Consider the following 14,305-nt stretch of genomic DNA (forward strand, 5'->3'; position numbering starts at 1 on the left):
TACGAGGGGTGTGCTCCGTGATGGATGTTTTTCCAATTAGCTGTCAACAGCCCAGTCCTGCAAAGGAGACCTACCAACTTCCCCAGCTCTAATTCTGGCTGCTGGACTGGGGGAGGGAGAAGACAGATCAAGAATCATCCATCACCAACTTCAAAATCAACGCAGCAGATACCAGGGGGCCAAAGCTGGGGGAGGAGGGAGAGGCAGGCCCGATTGTTCCAATCACTGCAGAGGCTGCAGAACTTTCCCAGTTGATGGGTCATAAGAGCTACTCCCTGCACAGGGTCTTTTCAGTGAAAGGTGCCAGGAGTGGGGACACAGGGAAACCCACAATGAGAACTGAATTGGCATTACTAAGGTCTATTTTATTTGCCCTTAGTATGTACCTGGTGCCATGAAAATTTTCTTTAAAGATTTATTTATTTATTTGAGAGAGAGAGAAAGGGAGTGCACACAAGAGAGTAGGGAGGGGGCAAAGGGAGAGAGTCCCTAAGCCGACTCCCCACTGAGCACAGACACCCACACAGGGCTCAGACCCAAAGCCCTGAGATCAGGACCTGAGCTGAAACCAAGAGGTGGACACTCAACTGACTGAGCCACCCAGGTGCCCCCATCAGACATTTTATATAACTTAACCAAAATCCATCCCTGAGTATATGAGGCGATTATGAGGCCCATTTCACAGATGATAAAATTGAGGTGTAGGGGAGGTAGATAACTTGCCCAAGAGCAAAAGTGGCCCAGGGTAAGCTATGTGACCGATGCCCTTTAAGTGTCCACCAGGCATGCACGGAACACACGCAGAAGTGTTCTACAATGAGCGATTGTTTCCCTCTTCCCTACCCCAGGAACTTCTTCAGCCTGCTGTGTGCAGAGGTGAGAGGGCCACATGTCTTGATGAATTGCCTTCACGTTTGCCAGAGGACCCTGACTACTTCTTTCTGGGTCTAAGCCCTCAAAGGTCTAAGCCGTTGGAACTCTTGTTAATCACTGACATGGAATACATGTTTTACCCCCCACCTCCCACTCCCCGTTCCCTTCCAAGACTGCAACCTTGAACTAGATGTTTCCCCATCCATACTCAGGGATGAGCAATGACATTCACAGGTGATTGCCTGAAACATGCCCTATTCTCCCTTCGGAGTATGTGCGATCATCAGAGAACTGTGGACCTCAGCCCCAAGGCATAGCCCTTTATGGAGTCCTGCATCCGCTTCTGATGACTCCTTACCAGGTCATTGTAAGAGAGAAGGATACGGATTTCACCTGGTGAAGACACTCTCATGAAAATCAAAAGGAGTCCCCTTTAGAGGAACATACTAGAGAACCTGCCCTCTGGTCTTGGTGGCCAGTAAGAAGAGTTTCCTGAACAAATGCTTCTATCCCATAGACGCTGCATGTTTTACCGCTGAGCCCATTTCCCTTTGCACGTTGACTGCTAAAGCTCTGCATGAAATGGCCAGCCCCTTCTAAGAACTACGCACCACAGTACGCCAGGGATCACCCTGCCTCGATCCAACCTGGGTTTGAATCATTTTCCTTATTCCTATTTTGCTTTCCATCTGATTCCTTTACTTACTTCATTCCAGTGCTGGAATTTTTTTTTTTCCTTTCACTGCATTAACTTAAAAAAATCTTCCCCAAATCCTTTGAGGAAGGAGGTAGGACGGAAAGCAAATAAAGAACGGAAGGGGAGGCCATAAACGACCAACGCCAAGTCTAGAGGGGGTTTCGGATGCCAGGCTGTGTTAACCGCGTCGGGACGGGGTCGAAGACAAGCTGAGGTTTGTCACGGAGCATGGAGTCTGCTTTCCAGGCTTTCCTCCTACAAACACTGGTTCTGGAACCTTCCCCAGGACTCCTTACCTTTGCTGCGGCGACGACTCCTGTACTGCTCCGTATAGAAGGTCAGCTGCGTTTCATCGTCGGCCTCTGAACCAGAAGTCCCCTTGGTTCTCCCAAAGCTGATGCCGCCTGAAAGGAAGAGCAACCCATTAGTCACGTAAGCCTCCTGGAGCTTGTTAAATCCCTCCTCCGACCCAAAGATCAGCAGCCCCGTCCCCAGGCTTCTTTCTGTAAATCCCAAGTGACACAGGAGGAGCATGATTTACGGAGGGAGGTGGAGCTCTGCGGTGAGGCAGATCTGGGTTCTAACCATGGTCTCGCAGCCATGAGCTCTGTGACCTTGAGGGGACACCTTCTTTTTCTGAGCCCTGGGTTCTCTCTTAATAAAATGGGGACAATAACTCTTGACCTTGTAGGGTTTCTATGAAGATGAAAGGAGATAGGATACATAAAATATCTGGTTTGTGGTGGGTCTTAACTAACTGATAGCTATATTGTCACTTAGTAATGATGAGCCTGCCTCTACGAAAACACTTCGGGCAACTTAATTTCACATATATTTCAAGCAATGCTTCCTGGATGCCAAGCCAAGAGCCAGACACTGGAGGTACAAAGATAGATACAGCCCAGGTCTTGCCAGCCGGCAGATCATAAGCTAGTCCAGGAGACAAATGGGATCCTAAGGAGGCTTTAACCTAATTCATGGTTATGTTTTTCCCCACAATGAGATGCTGAGAATATGGGGGAAAGCAATCCATCCCAACACGGAGGACCTGAGAAGGTTTTATGGAGGAAGGGGGATTTAAGTCAGGGCTGGAAGGATGAATGGGGCTACAGTGGCAGAGAATGGAGTTCCAGGGAAAGGTAAGAGTTGAGCAACCCCGGGGGGGAAAGGGGAGCGTGGGCTGGGGAAGGGCAGGGGAACAGCGAGTGGAGAGATGATGGGAAGGACCACGGGAGCCTCATGATAGAAGCTCCACTGACACATGGAGGTCGGCTTTTGGGCATCACGGAGGGTCCCAGGCAAGCGGATGTGTTTGTTAGTCACATACAACGTGAAGGACATGACAATGGCACCCATGTCTTAGAGTGGGTGCCGCAGAGGGCAGGAAGCTGTGAGGCTCAGGGATCCCTTGGTGAGAGGCATGAGGGTCTGGGTGAGGCAGGGGGCAGCGTGGATAGAAAAGAAGAGAGGGGAGCAACAGGGGTTTCAGAGACACACTCAGGAATGTGGGGCCACGGGTGACGCATTGACACACAATGAACAGTGGGTTCCAAAAATGATCAAGATAAGAGGCCAGAAAGAAATGTGCCAAAATATGAATAGCAGTTAATTCTGCAGAGAGGAATATAGATATATATATTTTTTTATTTTCTCTGTGCATTTATTTATTTATTTATTGTTAATGAAAAAGCACAGAATGTGGGAAGAGAGGCAGTAAAGCATTGGTAAAGTCTTGGCCCAAGAGAGGAGACAGTGCAGGGAGAGCTTCAGAGCATGGTGGGGAGCATCGTGGGCAGGGAAACAGGGAGCCTTTGGTTTGGGTACAGATCTTTGGTCACTGACGTTGACATCCATAGCCTGAGTCTGGGAGGAGACTCACGGCGGAAGCGGATATGCTGGATGAAGAAGTAGTTGAAGGCAGGGCAGAGAGGGAGACCACTCTCCCCTCCAAATATTTTGTATCTTCTGAATCAAGCACAATACACACCTATTACCTGATTGAAAATCCTACCCAAGGAAATGACAAACATAGATCAGTGGGGAACATGGCTCAACTCAAAGCCGTGTTCCCTATGGCATTTCTCTGGGAGGGCATTCAGTCTATGGAAATCCCATGTGCAGACACTCTGCCTAAAATATGGTCATTGTGCCTTCATTGTTTCATCCCAGTGGCGCGTTGAGCGACGTGCTACGTGCCTAGAAGATGCCGATGCATTACTGCCTACAATCCTCATCACGATATCCTCAGAGCAAAAGTGCAATTAACAACCTGGATAATAAAGACACAAAGACACGCATGGGCAGAGTCACACAGCTGATGAGTTCTAAAATTGGGATTCAGGACTAGTCTGTACAGCTCCACATTTGAGCTTTCTAGGATGTAAAGTGCTTTCCTGGAAATAAATCAAGAGGGAACTTCAGGGAGGGCAGACTGTCCTTTCAGCATCAGGGCACCAAGTTCTCATCCACCCATTCCGAACCCAAACCCTTGGAGGGAAGTATACTGTGGCCCATTTTATAGATGAAACCACCATGTTTCAGAAAACAAAAGGGATTTGCTAATAATGAGTGAAGTTGGACTCGGTATCCACATGTTACCAACAACCAAGTTCAAATTTTTTTTTTAAAGATTTTATTTATTTATTTGACAGACAGAGACCACCAGTAGGCAGAGAGGCAGGCAGAGAGAGAGAGAGAGAGAGGAGGAAGCAGGCTCCCTGCTGAGCAGAGCGCCTGATGCGGGGCTCGATCCCAGGACCCTGAGATCATGACCTGAGCCGAAGGCAGAGGCTTAACCCACTGAGCCACCCAGGCGCCCCCCAAGTTCAAATTTTTAACCACTTTTGACACTGCCTCTCAAAGTAAAGCTCTGTAACATGGAAAGATTAATATCTACCCTCTCCCTTCCCTGAGACAGTGTGTTGTCATAGATGGGAGAGTACAGGAGACAACAATGTCAGATCTTTGTCCTGGAAGGTGTCTTTGGCCTGTCCCTGTCCCTTAGTATAAACACCCCCAACATCCAGCAATTAAGGGTAGGGCCTGGAGACAGCAGGAGACTCCAGATTCTACAAAATGCAGCTCTTTCTTTAAAGGCTCTGCTTTGAAGTGGAGTTGGCAGAGGCCCCATGGACATTCTGGAAACAGGGAAAGAGCAAAGGTCTCAAAAGTCAGGAGGGCTTTTTAAACTTCCATTAACATATTCTACTGTTATGGGAAAAAGGACAGAGAGAAGGATGGGGAGAGGAGGGAGGGGAGGGAAGGGAAAGGAGGAAGGGGAAGGAAGGGAGGAAGTGAGGGAGAAGGAAGGAAGGAAGGAAGGAAGGAAGGAAGGAAGGAAGGAAACAGAATGGAATAGGAAGGGAGGGAGGAAAGGAAAGAAGGGAGGAAGGGAGGATTTTTGTTCATCTACACATAATTCTTGGCCAAGGGGAAAATGAAGGCATTGGATAAAATAGTTACTTTATGTACAGAGAGCACCTGTCATTCTTCCTACTATGTTTTGGGCAGCAGAGAAAAAGGGGAGGTTCTGTCCCTATCAGGAGTCCACCTCAGACTCCCCCACATCCCCTTCAATCTCCACCACCCCCCTCTTATTTAAAACATTTCAAGGAAATCCTTTCTCCCCCCTTTCTCATTTTCCTTCCTCTCCCAAACAAATGACCTACTATGCTCCTGCTGTGGTGAACATGACAGGCAGGACTCAGACAGGATCCTTTCCCTCCTGGGACAGTCTAGCTGGGGTAAGAGAAAGTCACCACACATTTCAAACACAATTAAAAAAAGAAAGAAAGAAAAGAAAAGCTCACCACTGCCTAACACTCTCTCTGCCAGGCACTGTTGTAACCCTTACACATATCGACTTGTTTAATCCTTAAATAACCCTAAGAAGGAGGTTACTACTTTTATTCTCTTTTTAATGGATGAGGAAATGAAGACACGAGGAAATTAAGTAATGTGCCCAGGGTCACACAGCTTGTCAGTAGCAGAACCACAATTCACATCCCGGCAACGGCTGTAGAGTCTATTCCCTTGGTCTCTAAACCCGCGCACAGTAAAATATGCAGATAGCTCCCTGAATGTCCACAGCCACGCCCATGAGGAAGGCATTACATGCCTTGTCTTCCACATGAATAAGCTGCATCTCTGAGCTGCTGTGAGGTGGGAAGTGAGGGAGCAGAGACGGGATCGGGTCGGCTTCCCTGCAAAGCCGGCCTCGTGGCTAAAACAGTCTGCGACATTGTGTGTGCACACGCGTTGTGTGTGTGTATGCATGTGTGTGCACATAGGCAGAGCAGTGATAAAAGCTTGATTTCACCTGCAAGGATTAGCAGGTGTGTAATGTGCCCCCCCACCAAAACCAGGGAACATTTTCCTCTTCTCAAAGCTCCTCGCTTGGACCTCTGTACTTGTACTATTGGTAGGAACTCCATTCAGGCTTAGCTAGATCTCTTTTTTTTTTTCTCTTTAGAAACTTTATTTGACAGACGATGATAAGTAGGCAGAGAGGCAGGCAGAGAGAGAGTGGCGGAAGCAGGCTCCCCGCTGAGCATAGAGCCTGATGCGGGGCTCGATCCCAGGACCCTAGATCATGAGCTAAGCCAAAGGCAGAGGCCTAACCCACTGAGCCACCTAGACACCCCAGGCTTAACTCGGTCTTAGGGCCATCTCCACCATTCCACATGCCCAAGCACATGGACATCATGCCCCTGACTACTAGGAAGGCTTCTCCAGTCCTTCTCCACTCCCACGCTGTTGACCTCAGCTGTAGGTACCAAGCTACCATTTCCAGAGTGGAAACTGAAACTCAGAGAGGTTGCTGCTACACCAACCTGTCCAATAGAAGTAGAATGCAAGCTGCATAGGTCATGTTAAATGTCCTAGCAGCCACATGAGAAGGGGAAAAAAACAGGGGCACCTAGGTGGCTCCGTGGGTTAAGCGTCTGACTCTTGATTTCAGCTCAGATCATGATCTCAGGGTTGTGAGATCAAGCCCCACATTGGGTTCACACTCAGCAGAGAGTCTGCTTGAGATTCTCTCCCTTTCTCTCTCCCTCTGCACCCCTCCCCTGCTCGAGCTCATGCTCTCAGTCTCTCTCAAATAAATAAATAAATAAATAAATAAATAAATAAATCTTTTAAAAAAAAAGAAATGGGAAAAAACAAATAGGTAAAATCAATTCAGAATATAATTTATTTAACCCAATACACTAAAAATACTATCATTTTAATATGCAATTCACACAAAATGATCCACATTAAAATACCTTATAAATTTTTTTCATGACAGGTTTTCAAAATCCAGTCTGTATTTTAGGTGTGCAGCACCCCTCAATCCAGACTATCTGCAGCAAATGCCTATCAGGGAACACACTTCCGGATGCATTGGACCACAGGTATCATGGAGCATAATTAAGGGCTGGGATCTGGGCACAGAGAGAGATGAGTAAGTCACAGACCCCAATAAAGTATTGCATCTTTTTTAAAAAATGTGAATTGCATTAGAAATGGGATAGCTCAGATTCCACCAGAAGACAAGAACCATTGGCTATATCTTCAGGCCCCTAGGGGTCCAGCAGGTCTCTACATGAATGTCATCCATGAGCCACGGCGGTAATGCCCTTGTGTAGAAATATGATACTGTGCTGGGGTCAGACCTGAGTCCTAATCTGAGGTCTCGCTTCTTAGCTGTGTGAGTTTGGGCGAGCACCTACCCTCTCTGAGTTCATCTTTAAAAGGAGAGACAAAACTCCTTAGCCTACATGGTCATTATGAGGAAAATGACAGAATGTGTGTAAAGAGCATAAACACCAAAAAAGTGAGGGTGAGGGCACAGGCCTCATCCATTTGATGTTTACCTGAGTTTCACAGGAGAAAAGAAATGCTGCTGGGGATGGGGGAGGGAGGACTCTACTTTCTGTGACATCCTGGGGAGGTGGCAGGCACCCAAGTCCTATAGCCTCTCGGCATCCATCTAGTCCAAAAGGGCCACAGGCCAATTACACACGGACTTGGAGATGATTCAGACAGATAGAAAAGGGCCCCTCTGCTAGTATTTTAATATGAAATTGGTGATTTAGTGAAGTAAAATGCAGCCATTAATTATACAGGAATCCTCATGTCTTTCCATTTCGGGCTGAGGGAATGTGAGAAGGGCCCGAGACTGGCAAGAGGAGAGGAGACGAACCAGCAGCTCCTTCGCCCTTGTTCCACAGGCTCCGGTTCCTCTGGTCCTGAACCATCCAGAATGGAGCCTGAAGAAGACGGGCAAGGCCCCTTCTCTAGTGTGATGAGTACTGCTTAGGGCACTTCAGATGCAGTGGCCTGTCTACACATCACAAGGGGCACAGGAGGGAAGCATCACCTCGATTTCATTGCGGGGCAAGCCGACCCGCAGGTCCTCAATGCTGCTTCTCAGAGATCACACAAATGACAAATGGCGGGGTCCCCAACTTTGAGTGACTTTCGTCTGATGCTCTAACCCTGTGCTCTCGTGAAAAGATAAGTCCTTGGTCTGTAGGGAAACGCAAACCAAAGCCACAATGAGATATCATTACACAGCCAGGAGGTGGGCCATCATCAAAAAAATAAGAAAATACCAAGTGTTAGAAAAGCTGTAGAGTACCGGGAACCCTCCTACGTTGCTGGTGAGATATCAAATGGTGCAGCCACTGTGAGAACTGGTCTGACAGCTCCTCACGAAGCTAACCCCACAATCACCACGGGGCCCAGCAATTCTGCCCATAGGCATGCCCTAAAAGAACTAAAGACAGGGAATTCAAATAAATCTGCGCACACGAACGTTGATAACAGCACTATTTATACTAGCCAAAAGGTAGAAACACCACAAATGTTCATCAGCTTGTGTACGGCAAAACAAAATGTGGTGTATCCACACGAGGGCATATTGAGGGAATGTTACTCAGCCCTAAAGGAATGCTGACACCTGCTAAACATGGATGGACCTTGCAGACATCGTGCTAAGGGAAAGAAGCCAGACACAAAAGGTCACGTAGTACATGATTCTATTTATGCAAAACATCCAAAATGAGTAAATCCATTGAGACCAAAAGCAGTGGCTGACTGGGCTGGGTGGATGGAGGAGAAGAGTGGAGAGTGATTGCCCATGAATATACGGTTTCCTTTTGGGGTGATGGAAATGTCTCGGAACCAGACACAGGTGGTGGTTGCACAAACTTAGCAGTGTGGGAAATGACAATGAATTACGCACTTTAAAATAGTTCGTGGTTGATTTTATGTTGTATGAATCTTACCCCAACAAATAAAATGCTAAAACAAAGAGGCCTTCTGTAACATCACAGAATGGGGGGCCTGGGACCAGTGAGAGACAGGGAGAAGGCATGGTGGGACACAGAGTGGGGAGTTAGAGAGCCATGCTGCCCAGGGCTGAATTGAGGCATTCCGATCCCTGGCCCAAGGGGCCACCCCAAGTAATCGTGACACTCCCTCATTCATTTATTCATTCACTTAGCAACTACCGGCCATGTTCCCACTCCGTGCCAGTGTTCTAGACACTGAGGATACAACAGTGAATGCAGCAGGCAAAACCTTCCTGACTTCAGCAGCTTACTTTCTGGGGAGGAAGCAATTAGGATATTCCAGGCACGATGCTAAGCCCTCTCTACATAAGAATCATTTCAATTTTACTGATAAATAAATGAAGATATGCAGAGGTATTTAGAGGCTTTCCCAAGAGGGGAGAGATATTTGATGGCAAACAAAGGACCTGATGGTAGGTTTGCTCTGGGGCATATCAAGGCATCTGAACAAATTGAAAGTCACGTTATGGGAAAGTCTAGAGCAGGATCGGGGGTGCCTGGTCTTTCCTGGCCCTATAAGAATTAACTCATTGCTCTTCTTTGCAAAGCTACTTCTCTGACTGTGCTGCCCTTCTACAAACCTGCTGTGCCAGCCCCTGGGAGGCCCACCCCTCCACACTCCATCTCCCGCGCTCTTGGTATCATGATGGATGGTGGTGACATGTTAAATTATTCAGGCTCCGTGTCTTCCTCGAGCTGGTGACAGTGATATTGCATTTTTAGATTGCCCAGAACTGCACCAGATAGAGAAATATGTAGCTTGGAAATGCAAAAACCCATCTGACCCCCAACCGTCCGGGGAATACAAATGGTGCCAGTTATGGGAAGAAGACAAAGGCGGCTAAAACTTCCCACGCCCCCTAAACCACACAACTCATGATTGCTTTGAGCTCTAGGGCTAGACCACAGATGTTCATACGCATCTCCCACTTGAAGAGGCTCTGACCACAATCGCTACCTGTCACTGTAGGCCAGGCACGGTGTTGCTGTAGGCCAGGCACTTTGCCCAGAGGTGACTACCCCATCGCTATCCTTCCAAATGTGCCAGACAGAGGCTGACGACACGATGCTCCTCATCTGCAGTCACACAGCCAGCAAGTGGAAGGACCCAGATGCCAACTCTGGTTTACCTGATGCCCCAGGAAGGAGGACTGGGAAATATTCTTGGGGTTCACGTTGAATTTTTAAAATTAATCATTATGGTTAATAAAATCCTTATGGTAAAGAATAATTAAACATGATAGTTAATTATTTCAGAAAAAAATGGAAATGACCTAGAGGCCCATTTTTAAGGGGACTGATTTTTAAAAAATGGTATACTCTTAAAATAGACTTACATGAGGGTGTTAAATACAGTGATATAAATGTATATTTATTGACGTGTAGACCTCTCCATGATACATCATTGAGGGAAAAAGTATACAGCAAAGAATGCAACGAGAGATTCCACTTGTGTAAATTTATACACATTTTGCTGATATTTAGTGTGGATTCCACTGAGTGTGTGTAATGAAAAATATATTAATTTAAAATTTTAATTTAAAAAATAAAGACGTAAGTCAATCTGAGATGTTTATGATCTAAAGCTCTAGATCATAAACATCTCAGATTGACTTATGTCTTTATTATAAACTTTATGATAAACTGAATTTCAAAATCATACCATAAAACTATTTGTTATAAAAGAACCCTATTCTGTATGAAAAATACATACCCACTAAGTATATAAATGTATGCATATACATACACTTTTATGCAGAAAAAGATACTGAAAGAAACATATTAAAGTGCTCCAGTGGTTATTCTCTGAGTAGTTAAGATTTGGGGTATTTAAAATGTTTTTCTTATTGTTGTTCTTCTGCATTTTAGAATTTTCCTCCTATGAGAATGTAATGCTGGGTAATTTTAAGAAACACTTAATAAAAGTTATGTTTATTTTCTTTTTTAATAAATGGTTTTACTGCTGCTTTGTAAGCTCACTTTTCACTCGAACTTGAGAGTAATACGGCCATCCCAGAGGTAATCATCCCATCACCCAAGAATGGAAATATCTCAATTTGTCTCCAAAGTTTGGCCCAAAGAAATATCTAGGCAGGAGACAAGCTCTCCAATCAAACTTAACTCAGTCCCTCATGAAAATAGAGCTTTGTCTTCAGGGACATCCCACTGTTCCCTATGGGAGCCTGCAGTTTGCCAAGATGCCAGTCCCAGAATCTCTGGCCCCACACTCCAGCCTTTGGTACCTACTCTCAAAGGTGGACACTGCTTTGCCCCCCCTTGAATCTGGGCTGCCTTAAGGTGTGTTTTGTTTTTTAATATAATTTTTAAAAAATGTTTAATAAACATATAATGTATTATTTGCCCCAGGGGTACAGGTCTGTGAATCATCAGGCTTACACACTTCACAGCACTCACCATAGCACATACCCTCCCCAATGTCCATAACCCACTACCCTCTCCCTACCCCCTTCCCCCTGGCCCCCCTCAGTTTGTTTTGTGACATTAAGAGTCTCTTATGGTTTGTCTCCCTCCTGATCCCATCTTGTTTCATTTATTCTTTTCCAACCCCCCAAAACCCCCATGTTGCATCTCCACTTCCTCATATCAGGGAGATCATATGATAGTTGTCTTTCTCTGACTGACTGATTTTGCTAAGCATAATACCCTCTAGTTCCATCCATGTCATCGCAAATGGCAGGATTTCATTTTTTGATGGCTGCATAGTATTCCATTGTGTGTGTATGTATACATATATATAAACTCTGTGTAGTGTGTGTATGTGTGTGTGTGTGTGTGTGTGTGTGTATTACCTCTTCTTTAAAGGAAGTGTTTTTTAATAAACAGTCAGCCGAAGAAGTGACTCTGCATTAGGAATGGGTCATAAAAGGCCATGCAACTTCTGCCTGGCTTTCTTGAAACACTGACTTTCAAATGTTTACCTCCTTGTTGGAAACCTGCCCCTGCACCGTGAGAGGTCTTAACCACATGAAGGGGCCCCATGTAAGTGGTGCCACCAACAGTCTCAGCTGAGCTGGGAGAGAAGTTTCTAGATGATCCTCACCCCACACCCTCCAAATCCCTGGGTCACCCACAGATGTTGGGACTATTCCCAGCTGAGTCCCAGTCCTTGTGGAGCTGGGACAACCCCTCTGTCTTCCCTTTGTCATTTATGGATTCCTGACTCCTATGTAACATGAGCATAGGGTTGTTGTTGTCTTAAGGCACTAAGTTTAGAGTGATGTTTTATGCAGCAGGAGGTAACCAGAACACTCCCCTTGTCTAGTCTTACAAAAATACCCACATTCCTTCCTACCTGTCATCACATGGCAGCCCTAAGCCCTAAAGACGAACCGGGTGTCCAGAGACCCAGGTCCGAGCCTGTCCTGTTACTAACATGCTGTATTCCTGGAAAAGACATTAACACCTAGCAAGTATCACAGAATGCTTAGCACCTTTACTGGCTTCCCTGCAATGGCAGGCAGCTTCTTTGGCCCTCACAATAACTGGCTGAGATAGGCATTGCTACCCTCATTTGCAATATGAGGAGACTTCAGGTCAGAGATACCACAAGCAACTTGTTCAAGGCCACACAGTTCATAGATGGCAGAACAGACTGTGAGGTTGGCCAAGAATCAAGTTCCTTATAATTTCCACCCTCTAGACTGTGTCTACCTTTGGGAATTACAGGCTCAGGCTATTCCATAACTCCAAATGATGGACCTCCAGCTGCCTGATATTTCCCTCCAAGTTAAATGTCCCTCCTCATGCCTTCAGCCTTTCCTTACATCATATGTTTTACACAAACTATGACTGTTTTGGGGTTCCAAAGTCAATGCATATCTATTGTAGAAAATTAGAAAAAAAAAAAAAACAAGTTAGAAGACACAAAGAATAAAATAATAATCAAGCTAATAACTCTCCCTCCCAATGGATTTCCCTTATTTCTAGTTTTTAACTATGCATTTCTATGCATATGTGTTCACAACTAGACTTTGTTGTCTTATAACATGAGTACATATTGTTTTAAAATATCTAAGCTTTAATTCATTCATTCATTTATATCAGAAATACATGTTAGTTATAGGCATCTGAGGTGTTCAGCATGTTGGTGTGATATATTGATATATTGCAATATGATTATTAAAGTAGTGTTATTTAATACTTTAAAAAAAGAAAAGAAATACATGTTAGGATCTAGCTATATGCTTAGCTCTCCTGATATTATATAAATTATATATATCATGTATGTCTGTATATATACACATCTAGTCTGTATCTAGGTGCAGGTGTATACCAGTATCTTCAACTGTACACATACCTACACCTTTATCCACCAAAGTATTCATAGTGAGTTTCTCTGAATACTGAGTTTTCCTTCTTTTTGTTGACCTTTCTTATTTTCCTTTTTTTCTTGCCAATGAATTGCAATTGCTTACGGAATTAAAATGAAGCTACATAAAACATGTCACATACATCCTTTCACGTCATTAAGTACTGACTGCAGTATCATTTAATGTCTGCGATATATTCCATTACACCAATGTATCATCATGCACTTCATCAATTCCCTATTGTTTGAATTTTATATTGTTTCCAATTGTTCACTATAATACTGCACCACATGTTCCTAAAGATAAATCTTTCTACACATTCCTGTGCATCCATGTGTAGAATTTTCTTGAGAGTAAAAAGATAAATGGCTGGGAGGAAGGGTATTGACATATTTAAAGTTTTGGTCCATACCGTCAAGATATCCTCCAGGAAGGTGAGACCAATTCCACTCTGATCGGCTACATACAAGGGTGATTATTTCACTCTATAATACTGGGTGTTACATCACAGTTTTCCAGTCTTAGTGCTTTTGATATGCATCTCAGATTTCAAATTTGTTTTGTCATATTCTTTTCAACATACTCCAGGGTGCTCAAGTTCTTTTTGATTTATGATGTCTAGACCAACGCAAGATAATCCAGGTGTGCTCTGACCCACCCAGAGCAGAAATGGACTCCCGTCTCCATTTCTCTGAACATAAGTTTTATAATAATGCAGCCCAGGATTGGCCCCCGCTTTACTGGCAGCTGACATGTATTCAGTATGCTCTCAGTTTTTTGTTCCCATGCACTGCAAATAAATCTGGTCTTTCCCATCATGTGTTTGTAGAATTGATTTCTTCTAAACCAAAGCAAAGAACGTTTATACTACCAAATGTGTCTATATATTTTGGCCCTCTCTTCCTAGTGTCTCAAGATATTTTTTCATCCAAGTCCTGTGATCTCATGTTTTCACTATTCCCTAACTAGCACACCCTCATTGAACTGGATAAATATGAAAAGGAATGGGATATAAGAAAAGGAATGACTGGATGTTTGCAACTTGTCAAGCATATACCACAAAT

The 14,305-nt window shown here is 44.8% G+C and overlaps 1 protein-coding gene across 7 annotated transcripts in view; it reads right to left on the reverse strand.

Annotated features, from left to right (window-relative positions):
- The window catches only part of ASTN2 (astrotactin 2), a 1,447,326-nt gene that overhangs the window by 561,553 nt on the left and 871,468 nt on the right, over nucleotides 1–14,305 (reverse strand). For 5 of the 7 annotated variants that reach the window (XM_047699295.1, XM_047699296.1, XM_047699293.1 and 2 more), the window contains one exon: nucleotides 1,867–1,974. The exons of the other annotated variants lie outside the window; for them this stretch is intronic. In XM_047699295.1, coding sequence (XP_047555251.1) covers nucleotides 1,867–1,974 — 108 coding nt within the window. The remainder of the gene's footprint in view (nucleotides 1–1,866; nucleotides 1,975–14,305) is intronic. 7 annotated transcript variants of the gene reach the window in all.

The sequence above is a fragment of the Lutra lutra genome, chromosome 13 (assembly GCF_902655055.1).
Source record: "Lutra lutra chromosome 13, mLutLut1.2, whole genome shotgun sequence".
NCBI lineage: Eukaryota > Metazoa > Chordata > Mammalia > Carnivora > Mustelidae > Lutra > Lutra lutra.